The following is a 26,732-nucleotide window of genomic DNA, read 5'->3' as shown; positions in this document are numbered from 1 at the left end:
GGTGCCTCCAAAAATTTGAAACTTAGTATCCTGATATCTAAAGCTAAAAGAAAAGTAACATCCAGTCCACATAAAGTATCAATAATAGTATTGAAGTTGATTTTCTTATTTCTTCTGTCATAATCTGTTGGTGCTGATTGCCTAAATTCCAGAGGCATTTTTAAGATGGACTCTTACTAACTGAAATACAGAAGTTTCATAGAATATATGCATATTTGTGTTGTGTGTGTTTTTTTTTTCCCTATAATTCTCCTTGCCCTACTACCTGTTCTTCATGATTTTACGAGAAGAAAACGCTGAACCAGACCTGGATGACAATGAAGATGAGGAGGAGCCTGCAGTAGAAATTGAACCCGAGCCAGAGCCTCAGCCTGTGACCCCAGCCCCACCACCCGCCAAGAAGCGGAGAGGACGCCCCCCCGGCAGAACCAACCAACCCAAACAGACCCAGCGTAAGTTACTTGTCTCAGTTCTGTAGGCTGGCATCTTCTCCTGGCATATGGGAACAGGCCCTTGTTCTCTGGCAAGATGGCAATGAAGCCTTGAGAACAAGTTAACGGGCACACTTCAGAGCATCCTGTCAGGAAGCAGTGTTTTAGATTTTACTGGGGGAACATCTGAAGACGACTCTAAAGGCCTGTTAGTGGTTCAGCAAGAAATCCAGAGTAGAAGGTCACTTCTGTTCTGTGGGAGCTGTCAGCTGGAGAGGGTTGGACAGAACACCCTGGCCACGGTCAGCTGGCGGGGTAGACAACGATGACGGGTGTAAATGAGCTGATTTTAAAGGGCAGAGGGACAAAGCAATTTCTGTGCTTGGATCATCCCTCCTAAGGAGTCCAGACCTGTAGATTTACTTGCTGGCCTCCTGTTTTATGGAAGGACACAGAGGACATCCTCACCCTCTGTCTCACACCACTGATGAGGGCGGTGGTCTTATACTTAACAGTGTCTGGTGACAGCAGGCTGGGGGTGGGGCGAGGGGTGTGCAGGTCTCCATTTTGTGTATGTGTCCCTCTAGATTTCCTGAAAGCTGGTGTGTGTGTGTGTGTGTGTGTGTGTGTGTGTGTGTTTCCTTCTGACAAAGGCAGGGTTTTTTTTTTTTTTTTTTTTTTTTTTTAAGGTGCCCCCGATCCGTGGCTATAGGTATACGTCACTATAGATCTTGGGAACCATTTTACCTGCACACATTTTAGTGAACGGTGGTGGGAAGACCATGGGAGTGGGAGGGTCAGGAAGGTTCTGCTACAGGTGGGTCCCTCTATAGTGGACTTGCATTACGCACCGTGCAGTGTTCTTGGTCATGCTGTCAGCAGCTTTTGGCCTGCCTCACCCTTTTGCAAAATCCAGAGTCGTGGTGTAAAGTTCTTAATATCTAGGTTGGGGGCATCTGTGTGGGCATATGTCAGCATATTGTTCTTTGATAGTTTGTAGAGTAGTGGAGTTGCACGTGTGGTTACATTTGATGTCGCTATGACTTTGTGTCCTTTACTAAGACTTTGCTGTGTTGCTGACATCTGCGCAGTGAGTCTGAAGGTTCCCTCACACACTCCCTCAGGGGCTTTAATGGCGCACTTGTTTTGTTCGTGCTCTTTTTTGCCAGCAACAGCCATCATTCAGGTTGAAGACCAGAATACCGGTGCAATTGAGAACATTATAGTTGAAGTCAAAAAAGAGCCAGATGCAGAGCCCGCGGAGGGGGAGGAGGAGGAGGCCCAGCCAGCTGCAACAGACGCCCCCAACGGAGACCTCACGCCTGAGATGATCCTCAGCATGATGGACCGGTGATGGCGGGGCCTCGCTCGTCGCCGGGACTGCTCTGGGCTGTGTTTAAACGGCCCGAATCTTAATTTTTCTCCCTTCTTTCTTCTTTTGGCTTTGGGAAAAGCATCATTTTACACCATTTTACCAAACATACCGAGAACTAAAAACTTCAAGGATGATGTTAGACAATGTGATTTATCTAGAACTTGCTGTTTGATGTTAGCAAATCATGGAATGTTCAGAATCCCTGAGGGTTTACTGTGAAGTGCTGAGGACAGTGTTGACTCCTAACTGGTTTTCTTAGATGGAAATGGAGACATCGAACCCTCTCTCTCGCCATGGTAAACCACTCCAGAATGGCCACCGGGTTTCCCAGAGTTCTCTGGTCTTCTTCCCAGGAGAGTTTTTAATTGTAAATGCAGACTTGGGAAGGACTTAGACTTTTAAACTGGTTTTGGCTTTTGCTTTTCCCTGACTCCCTTTGCTGGAGTCAGCTGCACACCAGTAGTACGGCATGCTACGGTCGGTTTTTGTCCTGAAGGCTTTGCCTCTTTCTTGGCAGAGTTTCTGGTATGGTCAAGCTTGTAAATAACTTTTTTTACATTTTAATCTTTTCCATTAATTAAGAGGTTGAAAAGAAGTGCAGTGTAAGAAAACCCAGCATTTTAATTACTTGCAAATTAAGTTACCACGGACTCTGTAGTGTGTAAATGTTGACAAGGAATTGGATCACAATCATGTAGCAGAACAGCTCCCAGACTGCTGCCCGCCACCAGTGACGGCCGCCCACGTGAAGATCGTGATTTCCGCCCATGGAGCCAGCATTTGAACCTTGTACAATTAACTTTCAGTTATGATTTCCCATCTTCATTTTCTTTGCTCTGTTTGTAGCTGAATTTTGTGTTTTATAAATCCTCTATTAAAGCAGAAGGGTGATTATGAGTGGGTCACAGCAGCCCTTAAAAGCTGGGCCAGAAAATTTCTCTAGGTCAGTAATTGAAACTTTGGATCTTCAAAAATAATAATAATGTGAAGCAAAACCAACTAAAAAATGATTCTTGCACATGAACTGTCACATGTTTAAAATGTGTTTTTTAGAGAGCCTCAGTCTTGCTGATTTCAAATACTTTTTTCTTCTGTGTATTGCTTTTAAGAGAGCCATCAGTTAGCTATCAGACTCTAGGTTGATGCATTTTGTACTTAGCTGTACTGTGTGATATTTTTCATTATTTTAGGACGCCAACATGAGACCTGTAATAAAATATGTAATGGGGTTGGAAGCTGGGGAGGAGGACCTACTGCTGTACAGCTAATAAATCATAACGGATTAACAAGTGCTCCGAACAGTCCGCCTTGTGTGCTTCCTCTGATGAGGGCCCGGTGCGGCCATGTGCATGGGCTGAGGTGGTGCCTTTCAGATCAGCTGTGTTCCTGTCATGGCAGCTTCCTCTTTAGCAGATGGCAGATGGTCTCAGCGTTTGATAGGATACTGAGTGCATCCTGCTGCGAGTCTTAACTCCTTGAAAGTGGGTGAGTAGCGAGGGGGGTGGGTGAGCCAGGAGTGGGTTCTCAAGCAGAGGGGGTGGGCCATAGTTTGGGTGGTTTGGGCTGATGGGCAGCGCTGTCCTCGGCATCTCTGCTCTAGTACTGAGATCAGTCCCTCAGATGCGGCCAGGATGGCTGCCGAGGGACACAGGGAAGCTGACCCTGGAGAAGTCCATTTGAAAGGGGAGACTGCGTGTACAACCTCCAGGCTGTGGGGTGATGGTGCAGCTACTTGTTTGCACCACAGGGAGCATCCAAGGGCGTCATCCCAGGAAACGTGCATCGTGCATGGCTCCCTGCGCCGCCACTGCTGGCCGAGTCAGAGCAGTGCTCCGGTGACCCAGTTAGGTAAACGTTTCGGCCACTGATGATAGTTTTTTTTTTTTTTTTTTTCAAGTGTGCATGAGACATTTATTTGATGGATGATTTATTTCAGTTCAATCTCGTAAATATGTAGTGGTAATGATTTTTTTTTCCCTATGTGAAGTATTTTAATAAAGGTGATGACAGTTTTTAAAACCAGAGCTCTAACTTACCCAGGTTTCAGTGAACAGTAGCAATAAGATGTGTCTAGCCTTGGGCTGGCTTATTCTGCCTATGTACTTGGCTCTCGCAGGAAATGGTTCTCGGTGGCCTCAGGACTCCACCAGGCAGTCAGCTCTTTGGATTGAATGTTAGTAGCATGAAGCTGGGAGCACTCAGTCTCCTTCCCATCTGGGGGCCCTCAACCAGAGGTACTTCAGCTGGCACATGACTTTTTTTTCAAATGTAAGTATTCACATTAGATGGCTGTAGGCCAGTGAGATCTATGTATTGGCTTCAGAGCTCTTCATTTCTTATGGCATACATTTAGTTTGAGAGTTCATTTTTTAAAAAATATTTATGCATACGAGAACTGGGTTGTAAACCAGAAGTACAGGGGGTGAGAGGATTCACCAGAGAGCGTGGGGAGCAGAACAGGCAGATTGACGGAAGTACACTGCTGAGACGGGATGTCCGCTGCACCATGTGGGTCAGCTCCCTGGCTGGACTCCCGCTGCAGTGGCTGCGATAGCTTGATAGCTCTGTCTAAACCCTGCACCACCAGGGAGGCCCCAGTTTGAGAGTTTACGGGTGGGTTGATTTTGGTTGGGGATGGGATGGTTACGGCAGAAAAGGAAGTCCCCTGTTGAATAGTAATGAAGTGTCCTCTGTGACTCCATCATGTGGCAAGCTGTGCTCAGCGGCCGCGGGTTCTCACTATTACTCCACGCCAGAGTGCCTTGGGGGGAGTTCCCCAGTGTGTCAGCAGCACCCTTTCCGGATGTCAAAGCAGAGCAGATCCTAGCAGGCCCTTTCCACACTGCTGGGGTTGCCAGTCCTGTAACCCAGCTCAGCCTGAGCCCTCTCCTGCGTTTCACCAGGATCTTTGTCTTTTCAAGTCCTCTGAGGGGAAACTTGTGGCGCCACTGGGAGGTGCGGTTCACCGGCCTGTCTCCATCCTGTGCTGCCCCGGCCAGGCGGGCTGAGGCCTCTCACGCTTCTAGCATTTCCTGAGCACCCACAAGTGTGTCATGCGCTCTGGAACAGACAGACTTTGAGCAAGCTTGAGGCCTCACCCCCCTCACTGAGTCATTGTCACTTGTAGGAGCTGAGACTGTGCACTTGGGCCCCCATAGCAGGCTCTGTTGTGGCCACCCTGACCCCCAGCAGTTCTGGAGTGGGTGCAGCCTGGCTCTCCAGGCCTGATCTCCATGCTGATTGTGGCTTCCTCCTCCCTGGACACAGGCTCTGAAGCCGCCAGTGCGCCTACTGGCCTGGAGTCCAGCTTGAGCCCTTTGGCAGTTGTTTCCTCTTGTAGTTCTCATCCTGTCACACCAAACAAATCCTGGTGAGGCCGGTTGTATCTGTTCTGTTTTGGAGGCCTCGGTTGCCATGGTATATTTGGCAAACGCAGGTGTCCACTGAGTGCCAGGAGCTGTTGTGAGCACTTCTCTTACACATTTCATCCTCTCGCAAGATGTTGAGGTAAGTCAATAGTTGCAGCTTACAAAATGGGAACTGGAAGCTCAGAATGGTCAAATAAGTCACCATGTGCCAAACAGCTGGGCAGAGGCAGTTAGGATTTAGCTTTGCCTCTGGGACCTGCTTTCTAGACCACTTGGCTTAACGGTTCATAATGACATTGTTTGAGACAAGTGAGTTTGCCCCCTAAAAGCAGTGTGTGGGTACCGTGTGATCTCAGGGGAGTCTTCTTTAGACCTCAACCTGAACTCTCCACGGGGGTCAGAGAACAGGCTCAGCACCCTGGGCATGGTCCTATCTTGTGGGCCCTGGACTCTGGCCAGTGGCTATTGCCTGAGGGAAGGAGCCCCCCCGACCCCCACCACCCCGCATCACTACTGTTCACTTTCCACTTAGTCCCAGCCTTTGGTGGCCCTCAGTGAGTGGGAGGTGAGATTTTGTTGGGGGGAGAGGTGTCAGATGATTGGCAGGTGCTCTCCCACTGCCTGCACTCCTGCTGCTGGCGTTCCCCGAGTGGGGCAGGGGAGCTAGAGAGGGGAAAGGAACCAAGGTTCCTGTCTGCTCTCCCCTCGGTAAAAGCCAGGAGGGCCGTGCAGAGGGCTGTCTTCTTTCATAAGTGGAGTTCAATTACACTGTGGTGCAGGTGGGAGGATAATCCTCTCCTGGAAATCCTAAGGAATCTCGGTCCTGGTCTTTAGTAAAAGCAGCTTCTGGCTGGCAGACCCCCACCCCATAATCCTCTGACCCCTCCCTGCTCTGGAGACACTAGCTTTCCTCTCCTAGAGAGTGGTTCCAGGCTCCCCAAACTCAAGCTAGTGTAGAATGCAGACGCACAGGACCCCCATATACCTGACATTGCTTGTGATCACACCACCTCTCCCTGGAGTCCTTGGGGTGCACTCCCTGACCAGCCTGAATCTGATGAAAACTGGACAGTCACAGAAGGGTGTCTAGGCCCATCTGACATTTTGTTCCCACTCAAAGTCAGGGACTCCACACTGGAAGTCAGAGGTTGGTTTCTGGGGGTGAGGGCGATGCACTGGAGGCCATCTGGCCGCCTTTTGTTCAGTTCCCCAATCCACCTCTCCAGTCCCAAGTGGAGGGCAGGAAGCCGGGTGGGTCCGTAGGATCCCCAAACGGACAGCGCCCCCTGGTGCTCGCAGCAGGGGTGGTGCTGGGTGGAAGTAGGGGGCTCGACCCTGAGAGAGCTTTACACGAGACCCTTCAAGCGCGCCACTCCTTCCTCCATGTCCTGCCTGACCCAAAAGCTCCTACACAGTGGAGCAGTGGGCAGCGGGGACCCTGACCTCTCCTGCCACCCCGTACCCAGGCGACATCTGCCGGCCCACAGGCTGAGGCGGGGAGGAGCCGGGCAGGGGGCGGCCTGGCAGGAAGCTGCGTGCACCTTCCGCTGCCGCCACAGGAGCAGGTGGCTGCTGTGCGGGCTGCCCCAGCCCAGGCTTCCTGTGTGCACCCGCCCGCCCGCCCACCCGCCTGCGGCTGTTTCTTGGGGCATCTGGGGGTACCACAGCCTCCTGGTGCGGGCTCCATGGCCCAGACCCCCCAGGCTCCGGATGGCATATCCTGTGAGCTGCGAGGTAAGCCCTGGCCCTTCCCGCCTACTTGACTGGGAGGAAGCAGAGCGGAGCTTTGAGCCCCAACGCAGAGGCCCCGCTGGGCAGGAACCAGAGATTTCACGCTGCTGCTCTGAGGGACTTGGCCATCCCAGATTCACTCCCCTCCCCCTCCTTCGGGGCTCGCCCATAAAAGAAGGCGGCCTGACTGTGGCCCAGACCTCCAGGGGAGGACCACAGGCCCCCAGCAGACTGCCTTCCACAGGCGAGATCACCAGGTTTCTGTGGCCCAAGGAGGCAGAGCTGCTGCTGACAACCTCGCTGCCAGCGCGAGAGGGTGCCGAGCGAGGCCATGTCCTGGTATGGCGGGGTCAGAGCCGGGAGGGCCACTGGGACCCAGGCTGCAAAAGGGAAACGCCTCTGCCCTGCCAGGGCCAGACACTCTCTCCCCCTAGGCGCTACTACCCTGGAGAGCCTACCTGCTCCACACCTGCCTGCCCCTGAGGGTGAGTCTCAGGGCCTGGCTTGCCTCTTCCAACCCCTTTGCCCCACCAGCAGCTTCCCTGGTCCTGGTAGCTTCTGCTCTTCACAGGACTGGGCTCCTGGGAGGGTGGGGCTTGAGGCAGGACCTGGCTGACCGGGTACTCTGCAGGTGGACTGCACATTCAGCTACCTGGAGGTCCAGGCCATGGCACTGCAGGAAACACCCCCTCAGGTGAGACCCCTGCCACTCTGCCAGGGCCTGCAGCCTGGCCTTCCGCTCCCCTCCTTCTGTCCCCGGCAGTGGAACCCAGCCCAACGGCCTCCCCTCCCAGGTCACCTTTGAGCTGGAGTCGCTGCCGGAGCTGGTCTTGGAGTTGCCTGGCCTGGCGGCCCTGGAACAGCTGGCCCAGCACGTAGCCACAGCCATCAAGAAGGTCTTCCCTCACTCGACCCTTGGGTGAGCCCCAGGCACTATGAGGGTCTGCCAGGGAAGGACGGCAGTAGGTGTCCCCGCCACACAGTGGGCTGCTTCACATACCAGTGGCCAGAAATCCCTTGCCCCTTCTGATTTCCTCTGCAGGAAGCTATTTCGGAGGTCCACGCCGCCCTCCATGCTGGCTCGCCTGGAGAGAAGCATTCATCCCTCAGAGGCCATGGCGCCCAGCAGACCCTGTGGTAAAGGCCAAGGCTGGCTTCTAGGCCCACCCCCTGCAGCCCAGGCCCCCTGGATTTGGTGATCCCCCAAATGGACAGGGCCAGGGGAGGCAGAGCTACTGCCCAGCATGGCCTGGTCTTCCTCTATTGCTGACCTTCCGTCTCTTCCTTCACCCTGTCATCCCCCAGGTGGCTTTGTGGAGACATATGAGGCTCTTTGTGACTACAATGGCTTCCCTTTCCGAGAGGAGATTCAGTGGGTGAGGGTAGGGCCCTCTTTGGGGGCTCTGGAGGCATCTGATTTCCCCAAGTGTCTTGGGCCCTCCCTTCCCACTGTGGCCACAGGCCCACTGGAGATACTTTCATCCTGTCTAGGACGTGGACACCATCTATCATCGCCAGGGCTGCCGCCATTTCAGCCTAGGGGACTTCAGCCATCTGGGTAGTCGGTGGGTGCTGGCCAGAACAGGCAAGGGGGGAAGGGCCCGTGGCCTGCTGCCGCAGCCTCAGCCTCTCCAAGGAGGGGCGTGCTGCCCAGGGTTCCGACTCTGCACCTTCTCCACCCAGGGACCTAGCCCTGAGTGTGGCTGCCCTGTCCTACAACCTGTGGTTCCAGTGCCTTTCCTGTGTGGACATGAAACTGGTGAAAGGAAGGGGAAGGGAGGGGCTGAGGGCACTAGGGTTGGGTGCAGCCCACTGACGCCCTCTGGTTCTCAGAGCCTCGAGGTCTCGGAACAAATCCTGCACATGATGAGTCAGTCCTCCCACCTAGAGGAGCTGGTGCTGGAGACCTGCGGCCTGAGGGGGTGAGAGGACCGGGCAGGGCTTGGGGACAGGCACCTGGGGCTGGGGATTGGGAGGAGCTGGGGGCCCAGGGGCAGATTCTCACACGGGAGCCTGGTCCCCAGAGACTTTGTCCGAAGGCTGGCCCATGCACTGGCAGAACACTCGAGCTCTGGACTTCGGGAGCTCAGCCTGGCAGGGAACCTGCTGGATGACCGAGGTAGGTTTGGCTGAGCTTGGGGAACCCCCAGCCCCACCCCTGGAGGAGGTGAGACCCTCTTGGTTGTCCCCACCCCTAGGCGTGGTGGCACTCAGCAAACACCTAGAGCGTCGGCCTGGAGGCCTGAGGAGACTCAGCCTGGCGCAGACTGGGCTGACGCCTCGAGGTAGGCGGGCCTGGGTGGGGGGCCAGGTGGAGCAGGGCTGGGCCGCTTGATTGCTGAGCCGTCCACCCCTCCCTCCAGGAATGAGGGCGCTGGGCCGGGCTCTGGCTTCCAATGTCGCCTTTGACTCCGCCCTGACCCACCTGGACCTCTCTGGGAACCCTGGGGCTCTGGGGGTCTCGGAGGACAATGGGGTGAGTGGCTGTCTGTGGGGGCACTGATTGGGCACGCGCAGGCTGTGGGGTGTGAGCCATCTTGACTCCGGGGAGGCCATCTTGACTCTCACTCCGCCCTCCCACCAGGACCTCTACACTTTCCTGAGCCGCCCTAATGTGCTGACGTTCCTGAATCTCGCAGGCACCGACGCGGCCCTGGACACTGTGAGGGGGTGGTTGGTGGGGGGTGATTCGTAGGGCTGGGGGCGCGGGTTTGAGCCCCGAGGGCAGACCGGTGGGCAGGGCAGGGGCGGGGGCGGGGCGGCTGGGCCTGGGCTGAGCAGCCCACACACGTCTCCGCAGCTCTTCTCGGCCTTGTCCTGCGGCTGCAGCGCCAGCCTCATGCACCTGGACCTGTCGAGGAACGTGTTCTCCCGCACGTAAGGGTGGGCGGGGTGGGCGGGCCTGGACGTGGGGCGCAAGACCAGGAGCTGCCTCCTCCCCGCGCCCTACCCGGAAGCCCACTCCTCATGCTCCCCACCCCAGGAAGTCCCGGGCGGCGCCAGGGGCGCTGCAGCTCTTCCTGAGTCACGCCGGGACCCTGCGGCACCTGGGCCTGGCAGGCTGCAAGCTGCCGCTGGATGCGCTCAGGTGAGTCTCAGACCAGCGCCCTGAGCCTCTCTCCTAGCCTCGCCCACAACCTGCTGCGCATCCTGGCCGGACTTCTCAGCACTGGTGGGTCCTGGGGCTCCCGACCCACCACCCCCTGTGCTATCTCCTCCCAGGGCCCTTTTGGAAGGCCTCGCACTCAACACGCGCGCCAGCGACCTGCACCTGGACCTCAGCGCATGCGAGGTGAGCCCTGCCCAGCTCCAGTAGATAGTGGGCCCAGCCTCCTGGGAGCGTGGCAGCTGCCCCCACCTGCGGCCTGTTAGCTCAGCGGCCTGTTAGCTCAGCGGCCTGTTAGCTCAGCGGCCTGTTAGCTCAGCGGCCTGTTAGCTCAGCGGCCTGTTAGCTCAGCGGCCTGTTAGCGGCTGCCTTCTGCTTTCCACCTGCAGCTGCGCTCCGCAGGAGCTCAGGTGATACAGGACTTAGTGTGCGATGCCTCCGCCGTGAGCTCCTTGGACCTGTCAGATAATGGTGAGGCTGCCCCTGTCTTCCCCTCACCCCCCAATTCCGAACTATCCCACCCCCACCTCTCCTCGTTGTGCATGACCCAAGCCACCCCCAGGCTTCGGCTCAGATATGGTGACTCTGGTGCTGGCCATTGGGAGGAGCCGGTCCCTGAGACATGTGGCGCTTGGAAGAAACTTCAACGTCCGTTGCAAGTGAGCCCCCTCCCAGCTCCAGCCTTCCAGACGGCACCCCACCACCCAGGTCCCTCCACACCAACTCCATCTCCTGCCCACAGGGAGACCTTGGACGACGTCCTGCACCGGATTGTGCAGCTCATGCAGGATGACGACTGTGTGAGTTCAGGCACCGGTGGGACCCTCAGGCAATGGACCTCTGACCCCTGCCTGGGACTCCTGATCCCCCTGTGGTCTCGGACTCCAAGGACAAACAGCGTTCTCCAACCCCAGCCCCTGCAGTCTCTGTCCGTGGCTGAGTCCCGTTTGAAGCTGGGTGCCAGCGTCCTGCTGCGGGCCCTGGGCACCAACCCTAACCTGACGGCGCTGGATATCAGTGGCAACGCCATGGGGGACGCGGGTGCCAAGTTACTGGCCAAGGCTCTCCGAGTCAACACGAGGCTTCGGTGGGCAGGGGTCAGAATGGGAGCCGTGAGGGGAGGGGAAAGGGGTGAAGGTGAGATTGAATGAGGTGGACCCAGCAGGTGGGTGGGCCAGGCAAATGGCCAAGGCCAGCGGGTTGGGTGGGCCTTTGCGGATCTCTGCCTCAAACAAGCCGCACCTGGCCAGGTCTGTGGTCTGGGACCGGAACCACACGTCCGCTCTGGGCCTGCTGGACGTGGCGCAGGCCCTGGAGCAGAACCGCAGCCTAAAAGCCATGCCTCTGCCACTGAGCGACGTGGCCCAGGCTCAGCGCAGCCGCCCAGAGCTGACAGCACGCGCAGTGCATCAGGTGAGGGCCTCTCCTCCCTGCCCTTCTCTGTCCCGATGCCCCCTGGCCCAACCGCTCCGTATCCCTTGTCCTCAGATTCAAGCCTGTCTCTTGAGGAACAACCACACTGGTCCAGTCTCTTCTTCCTGCACCTCCCATCAGAAGCCAGTGGGGCTCCTCTCAGACCCCTCGGAGCAGGTCTGTATCTTCCTTCAGCTCAGGCACCTCAGAAGGCAGAGGATGTGGAGCGCAGGGCCCTCCTTGAGTCTGAGGGAGTGACTTTCCTGGCTCCAGGGTAGCCGAGTCCTCCTGTCCTGAACAGGTCCCTCTCCTTGGCCTGGGAAAGAGCTAATCACTACGGAAATAGTTTCCCCAATAATACCCCTGACTGCCTTTCCAAGGCATTTAAATAGACCTTCCTATTGACAGACCTGAATTATTTAAAAATCTCCCTCCGCTCCCTGCTCAGTTGTAACCCCATTCACAGCATCCTGTTCACAGGATTCCTCTCCCCTCATCAGTGACCTCTGTCTGGCCAGATTCAGTGGCCCTTTTTCAGGCTTCGTCTCTCTCCAATACTTTGCCCTTGTCTGATGTTCTCCCCCTCCACCCCCAAGCCCCACGTCTCCCCGAGCCCTGGCGCCTAGGCATCTTAATCCAGGCATCCTGTTAGAGCTTTGCACTACTTACCTTCAGGTGGTCTCCTCATCCTCTGCTCAGGAGCCTCACTACCCACACCTGCCAGGGCTATGGCTAGAGGTCTCTCCTGGTTGCACTGGGCTCCCTTGGGCCTGCCCTTTGACCCATTCTCAAGCTCACACCACTGCTCACCACTAGCCCAACTGCCCATGGCTCCTCTGGTGCCTTCCGCACAGCTCCTCACCCCCTCTCCTCCCCACTCCTCAGTCTGCCGTCTGTGTGGGTTGTGAGCAGCTCCTGTGCTTCCTGTTCTGGATACACTGGAAGTGAGATAAAGTTCCTAAAAGGAACCAAAGGACACAGTGCTCTCCCTCCTTGAACGGACAAGGGTTCCTTTGTGGCTGGTCTGGAGGCACTGGCTTCAGGACCTCACTGTCCTGGAGGAGACCCTGGAGGGGGTCAGGGTCTGGAGAGAACCAGGCTGGGACTGATTGCCGATGCCCCCCAGGAAGTGAATGAGCTGTGCCAGTCAGTGCAGGAGCACGTGGAGCTGCTGGGCTGTGGAGCTGGGCCCCAGGGTGAAGCTGCCGTGCGCCAGGCCGAGGATGCCATCCAAAATGCCAACTTCTCTCTCAGTGTGAGCGCCGCACTGCCAGTAAGAAGCCTCTTGCTCTCTTAGTCAGGTGCCAGTTTGGAACTCCCTTACCTCCTTCACCCCTCCAGATTCTCCCAATCCTGTATGAGGCTGGGAACTCCCCGAGCCATCAGTGGCAGCTACGGCAGAAGCTGGGGGGTCTCCTCGGGCAGGTGGGCGAGGTCTGCCGCCAGGACATTCAGGTGAGACGGTATCCTTGCCCCCGGCCCACTGCCATGGGTGTGCTGGATTCCCACCCACAGAGCTGTCATTCTCCTGAGTCATTGCTTTCTGGGGGTCAGAGCTCCAGGCCGAGCAGCCTGGGCCCTCTCCATACCCTCACCAAGCTCTGGCCTTTACCCAGGACTTCACTCAGGCCACACTGGACACAACAAGGAGCCTCTGCCCACAGATACTGCAGGGCCCCAGGTGGAGGGAGCAACTGGAGGGGCTCTTGGTCGGCTCAAGGACCCTCACAGAGCTGCTCCCAGAGCACCTCCTGCAAGACGCCTTCAGTAGGCTCAGGTGGGCTGGATGGGACTGGGCTGGGCAGGACTGGAGAGAGGCAGCCTGCTTACCCTGGCCTCTCCTCTCTTGCCCTAGGGACATGCGACTTTCTGTCACCGGGACCTTGGCAGGAAGCATTGTGGCTCAGGCTCTGGAGGGTCTGAGTGCAGCTCGGGATCGGCTGGTGAGGAGGAACTGCACTGGTGTATGTATGTACACACACACACACACACACACACGCTACACACGCATGCACACACACATACACGGAGGCACTCTGAGCTGGCCACTGCCTAATAGGTAATGTCTTCTGGGGTCATGTGGCCCAGGGGTATTTCAGGGTTCCCTTAGCACTGATAGGACTATGACTGAGGCTGTAACTGCCCGTCTTCTGGGTGCCTGGTATTGTAGGTGGAAAGTCTGGCTCAGCAGGCAACATTGGCAACACCCCCAACCCTGCCAGCACTGGAGGGAGGAGAACCCAGCCCCGTGGGGCCCGGGGTATTGGATGGACTTTTCTTCCCCGAGGAAGAGGAGGAGGAGGAAGAGGTCAGTGGTTCCAGAACCTGGCATAGAACACTAGATGTTCCCTTCTTGTGTGGGGGGGTGAGGGTCCCAGGACAATTCTGACTCAGGTTGTTTGTATCCACACCAGAATGACAGTGCTCTAGAGAAGTGGCCCGACACCAGCCACTGTCTCCACCTGGCTCCTTCCATTCACAGTAAGTCAGGGCCTTGGGAGTAGTTAAGTGGGTGGGGCTGACTCCATTGGACTGGGACTGGACATCTCAACTCCTGAAGGCAGCCCTGTCCTGGGAATTCCCAGACCCTGACTGGGCCAGGTCCAGGCCCGCCTGTAATTCTTGCAAGGTTGGGAACCATGTGGTCAGCATGGAATGGGAGCAGCGCAGACCTCCAGGGCGGACGCTGTCTCCACTCGCCTTCTCACCCCCGCCCCCCCCCCCCCGAACGCGCATGCTTGGTGGCTGTGCGGAGCCACGCACTATCGGGGCTGCGCTCAGCACCACGGACAGCGGTTGGGGGAGGGGAAACGGGGAGGGGGGTGGGCGGTGTAGTCGGGCCCCTCCCCGCGCCCTGGGCGGGTCCCCCGCCGCCCTAGCTCAGCCGCTTCCACCTCCCAGGGCTCCACGCTCCGTGCTCTCTTGGTGCTCTCCCGGGAGGTGCTGCCGAGGAACCGGAGCAGGAGCCGGAGCTGGCGGCTCCCGGAGAAGATGCGGAGCCGCAGGCAGGGCCGTCTGCGCGTGGGTCTCCGAGCCCCGCCACCCCCGGGCTCCAGGCCGGCCCGCTGCCTCGCATGGACCTCCCACCCGCTGGGCAGCCCTTGCGCCACCCGACCCGGGCCCGCCCGCGGCCGAGGCGCCAACACCACCACCGCCCGCCACCCGGGGGTCCCCAGGTGAGTGCTCTTCCCCTACTCTAGAGCTTCTGGACTTAGGGGTCCTGGACGGCCCGACTGCTCCCCACCTACCCCCTGGGGTGATAGCGACGGGGCTGTGGGTCATAGGGGTGCAAGGCCACCTGGTCCTGTGGCCACTGCTGCATCCTGGCCACCCCACACCCCAGACTGTGTCTGTTTAGGTCTTGGGTGTGCGCCTGGGTGTAGGACTCAGCCTCGGGCTGCCCCCTGCATGGTGGATATGGAAGAGGGTGTCCACCTTATCCTCCCTCCCCCAGGATTACTGAAAGATGCTGGGTCCCTGGGCTTACATCTACTGCACGTCCCGCGCATGTATGTGTGGAAAGATGTATGTGTGGACTGGGTGCCAGCAGGGACAGTGGGCACCGGGTGGAAGGAAGGGAGGAACTGGCTCAAGGCCCCCCAGAGGGTCTGACGCAGCAGCTGGCGCCGCTGAGCCGCCAGCAGGCCGGGTGGGGTGGGGGTGGGGGGACACTGCAGGGAACTGTTTGGAGCAGAGGGGGTGGCAAGTGGGAATGTGTGACCCAGGGAGCGCGTGGGTTCTAGCCTGCTGGTGACCGGGTGGCACAGGGTACGTAGAATACTCCACGGGACAGAATGGGTGTGGGCTGGTGTGTGTCCCGGCCAACTGGGGGTGAAGGGTGCCTGGAATCCGCACCTAGCCCAGCTGACAGTGGGGGAGCGTCAGCAGCCCCTTAGGGTGACCCCAGCTTCTGGGTCGAGTTGCCCGGTTCAGGCGTGTGGACAAGGGATCAAGAGTGCACCCAGCCCTGACCCCAAGGTGTCCTCCAGGTGCCCCCAGCCCTGCCACAGGAAGGAAATGGGCTCAGTGCCCGTGTGGACGAGGGCGTGGAAGAATTCTTCTCCAAAAGGCTAATCCAACAGGCCCGCCTGTGAGTAAGGGGCAGCTGCGGGCTGGGGCGGGCTGGGCACCCCGCGGGCCTTCCCATTCACTGCTGGCTGTGCCCACAGCTGGGCTCCTGAGGACCCGGCTACCGAGGGGGGTACCACCCCAGTCCCACGTACACTGCGAAAGAAACTGGGCACGCTCTTTGCCTTCAAGAAGCCTCGTTCAACACGTGGGCCCCGGCCTGATCTAGAGACCAGCCCTGGAGCAGCTCCGCGCACCCGGAAATCCACACTTGGGGACTTGCTTCGGCCCCCAGCCCGTCCCGGCCGGGGTGAGGAGCCAGGTGGGGCCGAGGGAGGCACCAGCAGCCCGGACGCTGCTCGCAGAAGCCGACCTCGCTACACACGGGAAAGTAAGGCCTACTCGATGATACTGCTGCCCGCCGAGGAGGAGGAGGCGGCGCTGGGTGCCAGGCCTGACAAGGTGAGGCGTGGTCGGGGGCGAGGGCTGCTGGACTGAGGAGGGCAGGCTCTTGCCACCCTGGCATGTCTCCCCAGCGGCGGCCTCTGGAGCGGGGAGAGACGGAGCTGGCCCCATCCTTCGAGCAGCGGGTACAAGTGATGCTGCAGAGGATTGGCGTGAGCCGAAGCAGCGGGGCTGCCGAAGGCAAGAGGAAGCAAGTAAGTTCGGGAGGGACTCAAGACGGACAGGTCTGACTGTCGGCTCCCGCCCTCCTCCTAGTCACAACATCCAGCCTGTCGTCCCCATGGAGCGCTCCTCCTCGGACTTGTGACAGTCCTCTTAGACCTGCAGAACTAAGAGCAATGTGACCATCACGAGACTGAAAACAGCCAAGTCCTCCAGGGCTCCCCTCACTGAAACACTGTTGACTCCTAACCCTGCCTGCAGGAACTTGGGGTCTTGTTCTCAATTAGCTCTCACTGCACTGCTCCCCATATCCCTCTAGAACGCCCCACTGCCAGACCCTACCCAGGGTGTTATACTAGGTTCTCTTCATCCAACCCCCGGTCACAGCCTCTAATAAGAGCCACAGCTCTGCATGTATCCATTTAATAACTCTTCAAGAAAACCCGAATAACACGTGAAGCTAGACGGACTCAGACTGCACTTAGAAGCACTGAAATGTGGGGGTGACACAGTGACGAGAAGGCGTCCTGTGTCTCCTGTGCACCTCCCGACGGAGCTTTTGGGGTCCAAGAATGAACACAAGGGTGAGGCCGAGGGCGGGCCTGGAGCCTGACTGCCCTGTTTCCTACAGAGCAAAGACGGAGAGATCAAAAAGGCCGGCTCGGATGGTGAGTGAGGCTCTGGGCCAGGGCAGGGCATTCTGGGGCAGGGGGTGTCCTCGGAAACGGTCCCGCAGGCATCTACTCTCCAGGGTTCTCTTCCCCTCACTCCTAAGGCCTGGTGCCTGAGCCCCCAGTCCCACGTTGCAGGTGACATTATGGACAGTTCCTCGGAGGCACCCCCCATCTCCATCAAGTCCCGCACCCACTCCGTTTCTGCTGGTGAGTGAGGGCCACAGTGTGTGCTGGGAGACAGGCACGTGGGGTCGGGGCCACCGGGCAGGCCACCGGCCTGGGCCGTGTGGATTCTCTTTCTCCCTGCAGACCCCTCGTGCAGACCCGGTCCAGGGGCACCAGAATCCACCACCTGGAAGTCACTGGGGCAGCAGCTTAATGCAGAGCTTAGGAGCCGTGGCTGGGGCCAACAGGATGGTCCTGGCCCCCCCTCCCCTTGCCCCAGTCCCCGAAGAGCCACCCCGTCTCCAGACAGCTTGGGCCTTCCAGAGGATCCTTGCTTAGGTCCCAGGAATGAAGGTAGGTGGGGACCCTAGCTGCCACCCCAATACTAGACTGGGGACCAGAGGTGTTTCTGATGAAACTCAGTTCCTCTGGGGCCCTAAGAGGGAGGTAAGGGCTGGGGTGGGGGCAGCTGTTGACCGTCCTGATACCCTGGCCTTCCCCAGATGGCCAGCTGAGGCCGAGGCCTCTGTCAGCGGGGCGACGAGCGGTGTCTGTGCATGAGGACCAGCTCCAGGCCCCGGCTGGTGAGGGGAACGCCTCCGTGTGTGCTGAGTACAGGAGGGTGGGCTCCCAGGCCCCCTTCATGGCTCTGGTCTTTGGAGGGAGGTGCCACTGGTCTGGGGGAGGGGTAGAGAGATCTGGGAGCCAGAAGGCCGGAAGCAAGGGTCTGACAGCAGCCCTTCCCACTACCCTGGGCTCCTCCTCCAGAAGAACCTTTGCAGGGGTGGGCGAATGCAGGGAAGCGGGCACAGATGCAGTGGTGCCTGCACATGCGCACTGAAGGATGTGAGAAGGGGTTGGGGCGAGCCCTTTGCAACCCAGCCCAGGCCTTTGTGTGTTCCCCAGAACGGCCCCTGCGGCTGCAGCGCTCCCCCGTCCTCAAGCGCAGGCCAAAGCTTGAGGCGCCGCCCTCTCCAAGCCTAGGTAAGAGACGGCTGGCCAGATGGGAGGTGCCGGGGCTGCTCGGTCCAGTCTTGCTCCTTCCTCTCCTTTTCCTTTGCAGGAGCTGAGCCTCTGCCTGAACAGCCCACAGAGCCCCTCAGCCCTGAGCAGAACCCCCTCTCCCCAGCCACAGACCAAAGAGGCGGCGGCCCTAACCTCTGACCCTCCCCTTTCCTGCCGCATGAGATTATTTTATTAAAAAACTCAAAGGAAGAGTGTGGAACACTTTGTCCACCTGAGCACGGACCTGTGAGCTGTCCTCCCGTGTGCTCGCGTGACGGCTCACAGCTGGGTTAGCTCCGGCTGAGGCTCCATCAGCAAGTGCAAGGCCCAGGCCACCAGCTGGGGAGGGAGCCTGGAAGAGAGCCGCAGCTGCAGGCCAGTGCGGACTAGGCTGGGCCAGGGACCAGGCAGTGCGCAGCCCAGGCACTCACCGAGCAGCTTGGACCTGGGCACAGAGGGAAGCACAGGGTGCGCCATACTCGTACTGGAACGCAGAGCCATCACCGTGTCTCTTAGGAGGGTCCTGAAAGGGACGCGGTCTCGAACAGGAGCCGGCACAGGCCAACCTCGCTCCTCCCAGCCTGGGCGGGGGCGGGGGCGGGGGGCTCCACTCACCCAGACAGGATTGGGCTCCAAGGCTTTCTTGGTGGATCTTGCCCTCGGTGAGGATTGCCAGTTCTTGCCGGGCGACCACAACTCCAGCTCCTTAAACTCTTGCCTATGTTTCTGGGCCCTGGTCACATGGGCCTGGTATGGATTAGGGACGTGGCCAAGCAGTGGGAGACTTGGGGTACTGTTCAGGAGTGAGGAGTCAGGTACACGGCTGAGGTGTGGGGACCTGGGGGGTAGAGTCGGCAAAAGGCTGGCGCTGGCATCACTTCCTTCTGTCAGTGCATGGCTGGACAAGGCAGGGGTTCCTGGGGAGCAAAGGACTCGCTGTGGGCACAGCCCACTCAGCTCAGAGCAAGAGTGACCTGTATAGCCCGGTAACCTGACCCGGTAACCAGTGCTTGCGGCCTGCACACCACCTCACCTGAGGAGCTGGATGAGGACGAGATTAGGGTCAGAGATAGGTCACGAAGGGCTGAATCTGATGGGGGCAGCTCAGACTCGGGGGTCAAGGGAGGCTTATCAGCACCGTGGGAGCCGAGTCCCCAGGTACTCCAGCTTTGACCTCTGCAGCCCGCCTTAGCCTGTGCCCTCTGAGTCTGGCCCAGACTGCTCAGGATTCGCTGGTCACACTCAGATATGTGCAGATATGCGCTGGGGACAGTGCACACGGCTTCCCCCTGTGGAAGGGGAATGCCCAGTCTAGCCCTTGCCCAGTTCCTACTCACCCTGACATTTCCCAAGGGCAACCCCAAACTGACCATGGTCCTGTGTCGTGAAGTGGCCCAGCGGGTGAGGCAGGGTGGTGAGCAAGAACCTTCCAGCATCAGACAACTCTCAGCCAGGCGCACTAGCGCCCCCCAGTGCTCCTGGTCCTCCTGAACCTCATCCAGAAGCTGGGACAGTGAAGGGCCTGGAGGCAAGGGGCAGGACAGGGCGGAAGCTCACAGTGGAGGAAGGGTGGGGTGGGTGGGGAAGAGGTCTTAGTAAAAAAAGCAGGGAGAGAGGGCTGAAGAAGTCACTCTACAGGAAGTTAGGGAACACTGGTCAAGCCCCTGGTCAAGTACCTGCATTGGGGGAAGTGGACTCTGAAAGGTGCTCCCTAAAAAGGCAGAAAGGACAGGCCTGAGGAACAATCCTGAGGCTTGTCTGCACAGAGCTGCCAAGTGCCCACCTGGCCACACTTGGCCCCAGAGCCCAACCCCATACTCACTCCAGGCAGTCATAGAGCTTTTTCCGAACGGCGGGGTCCTGATTGCTGGGGGACGGGGGTTGTAGGCAGTCAGTATTAGTAGGGGGCGTCCGAGTTCGCTCACCCAGAAGGCCCAAGCCAACCAGCCAGCCCCAGTGCTATCAAGCCGACGGCGAGACATCACTCACCAACTAATCACAGGTTCCCGGCGCTGCTCCATGGGCAGCAGGTTGAAGTGGTGCACCTGGAGGTAGAACTCCGCCGTCTGGAGGGGCAGTTCAGGGTCTCAGGCCTTGTCACGAAAAGCCAAGCCCAGGAACCCGCCCAAACCAGCTTCCCCACGCACCGTGCTTCGTTCGGAGACTCGGACGCGAACCTCGCAGTCCTGCAGCAGCAGCAGTCGGCCTTCGGCCCCGCGGAAGCCAAACTCCTTCTCCTCCCTGCAGTGAGCGCGACCTCCACAGCGGGCCCCACAGGAACTCAACCGGCCCGGCTCCGGCTCCGGCTCGAGCCGCCTCCACCCGCCCACCACCCCGGCTCAGGCCGGGCCTTCTCGCTTCCCAAGCCCCGGCCGCAGCCCTCTCACCAGGACGTGGTGTTCAGGGCCTCCCGCGTCACCAGGCACCGGACACTGTGGGTCCCGTCAGACACAAGCAGCTCGGCCCCCAGGTCAGGCACGTCAGGGGCGCGGGAAGGGCCGGGGTCGTCGGGCTCCTGCAGCACCTGAAGCGGCCCCCCGCGTCAACTGCACCGCCCTCAGGGCCAACCCCTGTGTGCGCGCCCCGATAAAGATGGGGGGGGCTCACCTCAAGCAGCAGCCCCGCACGCGGACTGGAGAGCGTCTCTGACCCCAAGATTAGTTCTCTAATCCAACGCCGCAGGACCAGACTCCCCAAGTCTGCCATCCCAGCAGCTGCGCCCGTTGGGGAACCGCGAGCCCGGCTTTCCCGCGGACACCGAGACCCCGCCTCCGGCCGGAAGAGGAAACGCATTACGGGTGGGTGGGGCTTGAAGCCGAGGGCCCGCCCCGCCCTCCCCGCGCCTGCGCATTGGCGCGTCCGTCCCGGTGGGAACGTTTGCGGAGTGCGGCGAGGTGGGCTGGGAGCGGGTCTGCTTACTCTAACCCAGGCAGCGGGCCCGGCGTTCGCACTGCTCAGGATTCCGGCAGCACCGAACAAAGCAGGACCGAGCACTGGCCGGAACGGGAGGAAGAGCTCTGCAACCTGAGGCTACCTACGGCCAAGCGTGGTCCCGGCGAATTAGCACCACGCCTCTTCAAAGTCTTGTGACCCCACGGAGCTCAGGAAGTACTTTTTCTGACTCAGTTTCCTCATCTGCAAAATGCACAGCCCTGTGAGGCAGGGGAAGTAACAGTACACTGACAGTTGCTCAGTAGTCAGTACTCACTCCTTCCTCGGATTGGTCGAACCTCGACTCCGGGGACTCGCGGACCGTAGCGTAATGACGTGAGAGTTCCCGAAGACTTCTCCACCCACACCTCCGTTTCCTAGGAAACGCAGACTCCTCTCACCACTTGGTCGCTGTCCCCTTGACGTCATGGTCCGGATGGCGGGGCGGGGCGAATGCTACCGCCAGGGGCGGGGTGGCGTGGGCCGGCTGGCCGGGTTGTGCACCTGCGCCTCGGCGGGCCGCCTGGGGCACCGTCCCCCGGCCCCGCCATGGCCAGGCCGCAGAGGACTCCAGCGCGCAGTCCCGACAGCATCGTCGAGGTGAAGAGCAAAGTAAGGGCCCCTCCGGCCTTGGGCCTAGGGTCTTCCAATTCCCTCACTCTCCCCTTGCTGGCACCTCGGTCCCACCACCTTCTCTCCTCCATCCTCCACGTCCCACTCTCAGGTTTTCCTGTTCTTCCCCCCATTCGTCATCCTTCCTTCCACTGCCAACCTCCTGCTGCTGTGGCCTGGGTACCTGAGGGCGGGGAGACCTTGGACAGCGTCCCTTGTACTGGAACCGAGGTCTGGGCGCAAGGCTGCAGCTGTTGTGGCTGCACTACATTTCCCCTCCCTGCCATCTGACCAGTGGTGACAAAGGGGCTCGGCCTCCGTCCTGACCCCTCCTCTTCCTCCACCCTCTGCCTCCAGTTTGATGCCGAGTTCAGACGCTTTGCATTGCCTCGGGCTTCGGTGAACGGCTTCCAAGAGTTCTCCCGGTTGCTGCGCGTGGTGCACCAGATCCCAGGTCTGGATGTGCTGCTTGGCTATACGGATGCTCATGGCGACCTACTGCCCCTCACTAACGATGACAGCCTGCACCGGGCCCTGGCCAGTGGGCCCCCACCGCTACGCCTGCTGGTGCAGAAGCGGGGTGAGAATAGGGTAAAACGGGCAGCCTCTATGGGGTAGGGTGACAGAGCAGGTCTACCAGGGATAGTCCATGCCCAGGGCACCCAGGCTTCTTTCTCTGCAGCCCCTGCCCTTGGCCTGACCTCCAAGTGATAGAAAATAGCGACAGTGCCCCCTTCCCCAGGCCTGGGCCAGGTGGAAAATGGCCCATGTGAGCGAGCAGGGTCTCTGATCTCAGCACCTCCCTCTCCTGCAGCAGCAGCTGACTCCAGCAGCCTGGCCTTTGCTTCCAGCTCTCTGCAGCGGCGCAAGAAAGGGCTCCTACTTCGGCCAGCGGCACCCCTGCGCTCCCGGCCACCCCTGCTAATCAGCCTGCCCCAAGATTTCCGCCAGGTCTCTTCAGTCATAGACGTGGACCTACTGCCTGAGACCCACCGACGGGTGCGACTGCACAAGCATGGTTCTGACCGTCCTCTGGGTTTCTACATCCGAGATGGGATGAGCGTTCGAGTGGCTCCCCAGGGCCTAGAGCGGGTTCCAGGCATCTTCATCTCCCGCCTGGTACGAGGGGGCCTGGCTGAGAGTACAGGGCTGTTGGCTGTCAGTGATGAAATCCTCGAGGTAAATGGCATTGAGGTGGCTGGGAAGACCTTGGACCAAGTGACAGACATGATGGTCGCCAACAGCCACAACCTAATTGTCACTGTCAAGCCAGCCAACCAGCGCAATAATGTGGTGCGTGGGGCATCTGGGCGTCTTATGGGGCCTCGTTCTACTGGGCCTGGGCCTGTTGAGCCTGACAGTGATGATGACAGCAGTGATCTAGTCATTGAGAACAGCCAACCTCCCTGTTCCAATGGGCTGTCTCAGGGGCCTTCCTGCTGGGACCTGCATCCAGGCCGCCTACTTGCTGGTGCCCGCAGCTCGCTGCCATCCCTGGATGATCAGGAGCAGGCCAGCTCTGGGTGGGGAGGTAGCATGCGAGGTGACGGTAGTGGCTTCAGCCTCTGACAGGCAAGAAGGCAGCCCTTGCCATCCCAAGCTGCTGGAATGGCAGGACTTGCCCGGTGGGGGGTTCCAGCTCACTACAGAACCCACTCAGTCTGGGGGAACATTAAAGATTTTCTACAGATGCAGTCATGACCCTTCTGTGTCCCAGCCTCCACCCTGATCCCACAGCCCTGCCTTCTGCCCTGGGCATGAGTAGTCAGGGCAGTCGGCAGGCTGCCTTTGGTCAAGCAGCAGGAGGGTCACTGGGCTTGGAATTTCTAGGATAAGAAAAGCTTTTATGGAAACAAACCTCATTATGTACAAAAGGTTTAATTTGACAAGGGCGAAGAGGGCGGGAGGGCCCCATTACAGTCGAGAGGCGGAAAGAGTGCGCTGGGGCACTACCATCCTACCGCTCCCGCCTCAGACTCCACTCTGTGTCGCCTGACCCTGCCTTTTGTGGCCATCTGGTCATCCTCAATGCGGTTTCCCCCATAATCACCACCCCCAAAAGGGACTCAGGTGTCCATCTTCACAAAAACTTTGGGGCGGGAAAAGATCTTGATGGCTTCCTCTACCTGCACCAGCTTCCGGTCCAGTTCAGCGCGGTGGCCCTGGGCCTTCAGTGAGTCTGCTCCAGCAGGCAACAGCACCAGCTCGCGCAGCAGCTGCTGTTGGCCTACAGGGGCCCGGAGCAGTGAGGGCTCCGCGGGAGTGCATGGTCCCCAGGGGTGCTCCCTCCAGCCCCCCCTTGCCCGAGGACTCACTCTGGAGCAGATTGTTCAGGGTCTCCAACCGCTGGTTTTCGGGCATGCGAATATGGCCGGGGGGCATGGCAGGGTCCGGCTGGCTAAGCTGGCGGGCCTCTGCCTCCCGGCGCCACAGATCCCTGCGCTCCAGCAAGCTGTGGAGGCATGGCTCAGGGTTGGTGCCTCAGCACGGGTGTTGGTTCCCATGCTCCACGGGCGCCCCCACCCTGGGCGCAGGGCAGTGGGACCTACTAATGGGGCACGTGGCCCTTCTGCGTGGCATTGTAGTGCTCCTGGGCTTGCCGTTGTTGCTCCAGCACTTGTGCCAAGACCTGCAGTGAGCGGGAATGCCGCCGGGGAGTCGTCCTCTTAGCAGCACGGGCATTGTGGCTAATGAAGTCCACTCCTAGGCCTGGTCCCTGCAGGACACCGCAGCATGATGAGGTGGATGACACTTGTGTCCCTGAGCCCCTGGGTCCCTTCCCCGCCTCCCAGCTCTCACACATCTGCTCACCTTAGCACTGGGACCTGATGGGGTTAGTTGGGGGCTGGGGACACGGGGTGGAGGGAGCCCAGGGCCGCAGCGAGAATGGGCCCTCAGGAAGTGAGCAGGCTCTGTCCCAGAGGTGGGGCCGGGTTCCTGGTGGGCAGGGCATAGCAGAAGGACCAGTCGGGCTGAGGTCAGGGCGCAAGCCACTAGGCCCCCCGCCTCTGTGCCCCTGCCTCCCGGGGCCTTTCATTTTCCCCAGTCCTATGTGCCTCCTCCCTCCTGAAGGAAAATCTATCAGCTTTTAAACGCGTGTGTTTAAGAACAACAAATTGGGCCCTCCCTAGTGGCGCAGCGGGTTAAAGCACATCACTGAGAAGCTGAAGCCACTTCAGCATGAGTTCGATCCCCGCCTGCCCTGGAGGTGACCACATGGCCCACATGGCGTGGCAGACCTCTCCTGACCCGCCCGCTGCTCCCCTCAGCAGTGCGATTTGTTGACCTGTCTGTTCTGCTCTCATTCTGTCACTGGTGAATCCTCTCACTGCCCCTGCACCTCTGGCCTGCACCCTAGTTCTATATGCATAAATAAATAAATCTTAAAAAAAAAAAAAGAACAACAAATCACCTCTCCTCCTACCTCAACCCTGACTCCAGCTACCATTCTTTCTTAGCGAAGCTTCCTGGATCTGGCACAACCGAGTTCTTAAATCCAGGGTCACTTCCTGGTTATCTCATCCTCAGCCTGACAATAACTACTGACAACACCGCAAACCCTGACCAACCCTCAGATGCTTCTGTTGTGCTCTCGCATTCCTACTCCTTCTAAGATCCACGCACCTCAGCCGCAAACAATGGCCCTGTCCCTTCCCTCGCCATTGCTCTCAGAAACAGGCGGAGAAGAAGCGGAAGTGGTCCGCGTGGTATGGGTCTAGCTGACTCCTCAGTCTGAGCTCGTGCGAGTCTCCTCTCATCACATACTGTGTATAGCACCCTACTGCTCACGCTCCCTCTGGCCTTGGGTCGTGTGTGTGTGTGTGGGGGTACCATTTCCACAGAATGTTCTGTTCCATTCTCCCCCTTGCTTAATTCCTGCTCACCACCCAAGATCCCCCAGGTGTCACCACTGCTGAGAAACCGCCGCACACCTCAGCTCCACCCTACAGCAGAGACGGCCCGTTTCCTATTGCCTTAGTTCCCTGGGATTTTCCTCCCTTTGTGAAACCCGGATCAGGGCCAAGTGGTCAACAAGACAGACAATCCTTCTGGCTCCCTGAAACAGGTACCTGCAGTTGGGCCTTGACCCTGGACTCCACTTTGTCGTACTTGGGTGAGCGCCACAGAGCCTTCAGGGGCCTGGCCTGGCCCTCCTCCCGGTTGCGGTCCTGCTCACGAAAGCGCCTCTGGATCTCCCTGATCCGCCTCAGATTCTCTTTCTCGTGGTCTTTAGGGTCCTTTCCTGGGGAAAAGATGCTGCCAGGCTCTGCCGCCCAAGCACTCCAGCTCCCACGTGTCGACACTGGCCCACACCCCATTCACCTTGGCTATTAACTGGGACCTATACATTTATTCCACCTCATTGCCTGTTCCCTTCCTTACACAAAAACTATTTTCTTCTATCTCAGATAGCTTTCTGCGTGTTCACTGTGAAGTACACCATTATTTTGTGTGTCATGATCATCCTTCACTTGTCTCCCACCGTGATGGCAGATGTGTCCTCAACCTAGGCCCATGGGGCCTGACACACAGCAGGCACTCGGGTTGGCCCTCTGATGCATGTGCATTCCCAGCTGCGCTAGGGCTTCCAGACAGGACCTCTTGCAGCCCCTCCCTGCAAGAAGGCAGTGCGCATCCCCGAGCTTTTATAGTTGGGGAAACACATTGAGAGGCAAAGCCTGCGCCCAGGTTGGAGCAGGAGGGGCAGCAGCATTTTATCTCAACCTTTTGACCTCACATTTGCCCAGAACTTACTCTTGGGAGAGGCCCCAGAGCGCAGAGTGATGGCCCCGAGTTGCAGTAGCACTCGCCCCACGCCGTGCTGCCCTCGTTCCAGGATCTTTCGGGCTTCAGGGCCGATGCGAGGGCCCTGAGGAGGGGTGGTATCCAGGTCCGGGTTCCAGGTAAGCAGGTCCCGCTTCAGCGCATTTCCCTCAAGCCGCCCCTGGGCTGTGGGGTGGACAGGGGGCGGGAGTGCGGGCCTCAGAGGTGGAGGTGGCCCCAGCCTGGCTCCTCACCCTTCCCCGCCCAACTCACCTGAGGCTGGTCGCCGGTAGTAGTCGGGGCACAGCGAAGGGTCTGGGGGAATGGGCCCCGAGATGCGGGACGGACCCTCGCACATGCCGCGGACCCTGCAACGGTGCACCGAGGCCTGCCGGTGTGCGCACCTCCCACGCCTTACCCCTGACCCCGGCCTCCCCGGAACTAGGACCTAGACCCCGGCCA

The 26,732-nt window shown here is 59.1% G+C and overlaps 5 protein-coding genes across 18 annotated transcripts in view; 3 read left to right on the top strand and 2 right to left on the bottom strand.

Annotated features, from left to right (window-relative positions):
* The window catches only part of CTCF (CCCTC-binding factor (zinc finger protein)), a 46,420-nt gene extending 43,328 nt beyond the window's left edge, over positions 1-3,092 (top strand). For 2 of the 3 annotated variants that reach the window (XM_004690469.2, XM_012730614.1), the window contains 2 exons: positions 291-452; positions 1,601-3,092. In XM_004690469.2, coding sequence (XP_004690526.1) covers positions 291-452; positions 1,601-1,785 — 347 coding nt within the window. In that variant the 3' untranslated portion in view covers positions 1,786-3,092. The remainder of the gene's footprint in view (positions 1-290; positions 453-1,600) is intronic. The other variant, XM_012730615.1, reaches the window with a different exon arrangement.
* Positions 3,093-6,859: 3,767 nt separating this feature from the next.
* RLTPR (RGD motif, leucine rich repeats, tropomodulin domain and proline-rich containing) lies at positions 6,860-18,176 on the top strand. The gene is made up of 38 exons (XM_012730637.1): positions 6,860-6,908; positions 7,150-7,244; positions 7,340-7,390; positions 7,537-7,599; positions 7,700-7,824; positions 7,948-8,042; positions 8,211-8,281; positions 8,397-8,470; positions 8,589-8,664; positions 8,739-8,827; positions 8,930-9,024; positions 9,104-9,190; positions 9,269-9,381; positions 9,490-9,567; positions 9,706-9,782; positions 9,889-9,993; positions 10,128-10,197; positions 10,401-10,482; positions 10,574-10,670; positions 10,754-10,811; positions 10,926-11,098; positions 11,262-11,424; positions 11,500-11,601; positions 12,551-12,679; positions 12,766-12,879; positions 13,041-13,201; positions 13,280-13,367; positions 13,595-13,732; positions 13,839-13,905; positions 14,365-14,600; positions 15,414-15,514; positions 15,594-15,954; positions 16,029-16,151; positions 16,751-16,787; positions 16,929-17,000; positions 17,103-17,312; positions 17,865-17,984; positions 18,022-18,176. Exons 1-38 carry the CDS (start codon positions 6,860-6,862, stop codon positions 18,120-18,122), a joined length of 4,146 nt encoding a protein of 1,381 aa, XP_012586091.1. The 3' UTR covers positions 18,123-18,176.
* On the bottom strand, positions 16,173-21,229 carry ACD (adrenocortical dysplasia homolog (mouse)). 5 transcript variants are annotated; one of them, XM_012730639.1, is made up of 12 exons: positions 20,571-21,229; positions 20,351-20,487; positions 20,111-20,204; positions 19,953-20,029; positions 19,786-19,830; positions 19,640-19,674; positions 19,334-19,485; positions 18,997-19,252; positions 18,579-18,880; positions 18,395-18,486; positions 18,208-18,315; positions 16,173-16,286 (listed from the first exon to the last, which is right to left on the bottom strand). In XM_012730639.1, the coding sequence occupies exons 1-11, from the start codon at positions 20,754-20,756 to the stop codon at positions 18,243-18,245; spliced, it is 1,449 nt and encodes a 482-aa protein (XP_012586093.1). In that variant the 5' UTR covers positions 20,757-21,229; the 3' UTR covers positions 16,173-16,286; positions 18,208-18,242. The 5 variants fall into 5 exon arrangements, with proteins under 5 accessions (XP_012586093.1, XP_012586092.1, XP_012586094.1 ...); XM_012730638.1 differs by lacking the exon at positions 16,173-16,286 and adding an exon at positions 16,293-16,744 and having other exon boundaries at positions 20,571-21,228; XM_012730640.1 differs by lacking the exon at positions 16,173-16,286 and adding an exon at positions 17,554-17,635.
* Positions 21,230-21,285: 56 nt separating this feature from the next.
* On the top strand, positions 21,286-23,204 carry PARD6A (par-6 family cell polarity regulator alpha). Of its 5 annotated transcripts, none has more exons than XM_004690468.2 (3): positions 21,286-21,506; positions 21,864-22,086; positions 22,324-23,204. In XM_004690468.2, exons 1-3 carry the CDS (start codon positions 21,348-21,350, stop codon positions 23,073-23,075), a joined length of 1,134 nt encoding a protein of 377 aa, XP_004690525.2. In that variant the 5' UTR covers positions 21,286-21,347; the 3' UTR covers positions 23,076-23,204. The 5 variants fall into 5 exon arrangements, with proteins under 5 accessions (XP_004690525.2, XP_004690524.2, XP_012586096.1 ...); XM_004690467.2 differs by having other exon boundaries at positions 22,321-23,204; XM_012730642.1 differs by having other exon boundaries at positions 21,286-21,494; positions 22,321-23,200.
* A 77-nt stretch (positions 23,205-23,281) lies between these two features.
* Positions 23,282-26,732, bottom strand: part of ENKD1 (enkurin domain containing 1) — a 3,677-nt gene continuing 226 nt past the window's right edge. Inside the window, exons 1-7 of one of the 4 annotated variants that reach the window (XM_004690466.2) lie at positions 26,544-26,702; positions 26,262-26,456; positions 25,577-25,749; positions 24,318-24,443; positions 24,056-24,222; positions 23,822-23,958; positions 23,282-23,733 (exon numbers count right to left, since the gene is read on the bottom strand). In XM_004690466.2, coding sequence (XP_004690523.1) covers positions 23,573-23,733; positions 23,822-23,958; positions 24,056-24,222; positions 24,318-24,443; positions 25,577-25,749; positions 26,262-26,456; positions 26,544-26,628 — 1,044 coding nt within the window. In that variant the 5' untranslated portion in view covers positions 26,629-26,702 and the 3' untranslated portion in view covers positions 23,282-23,572. Of the gene's footprint in view, positions 23,959-24,055; positions 24,223-24,317; positions 24,444-25,576; positions 25,750-26,261; positions 26,457-26,543; positions 26,703-26,732 lie in introns of those variants that run through there. The other 3 variants (XM_012730646.1, XM_012730645.1, XM_012730647.1) reach the window with 3 other exon arrangements.

The sequence above is a fragment of the Condylura cristata genome, unplaced genomic scaffold (assembly GCF_000260355.1).
Source record: "Condylura cristata isolate star-nosed mole 26May11 unplaced genomic scaffold, ConCri1.0 scaffold00028, whole genome shotgun sequence".
Taxonomy (NCBI): domain Eukaryota; kingdom Metazoa; phylum Chordata; class Mammalia; order Eulipotyphla; family Talpidae; genus Condylura; species Condylura cristata.
This window is presented reverse-complemented; position numbering and strand designations above follow the sequence as displayed.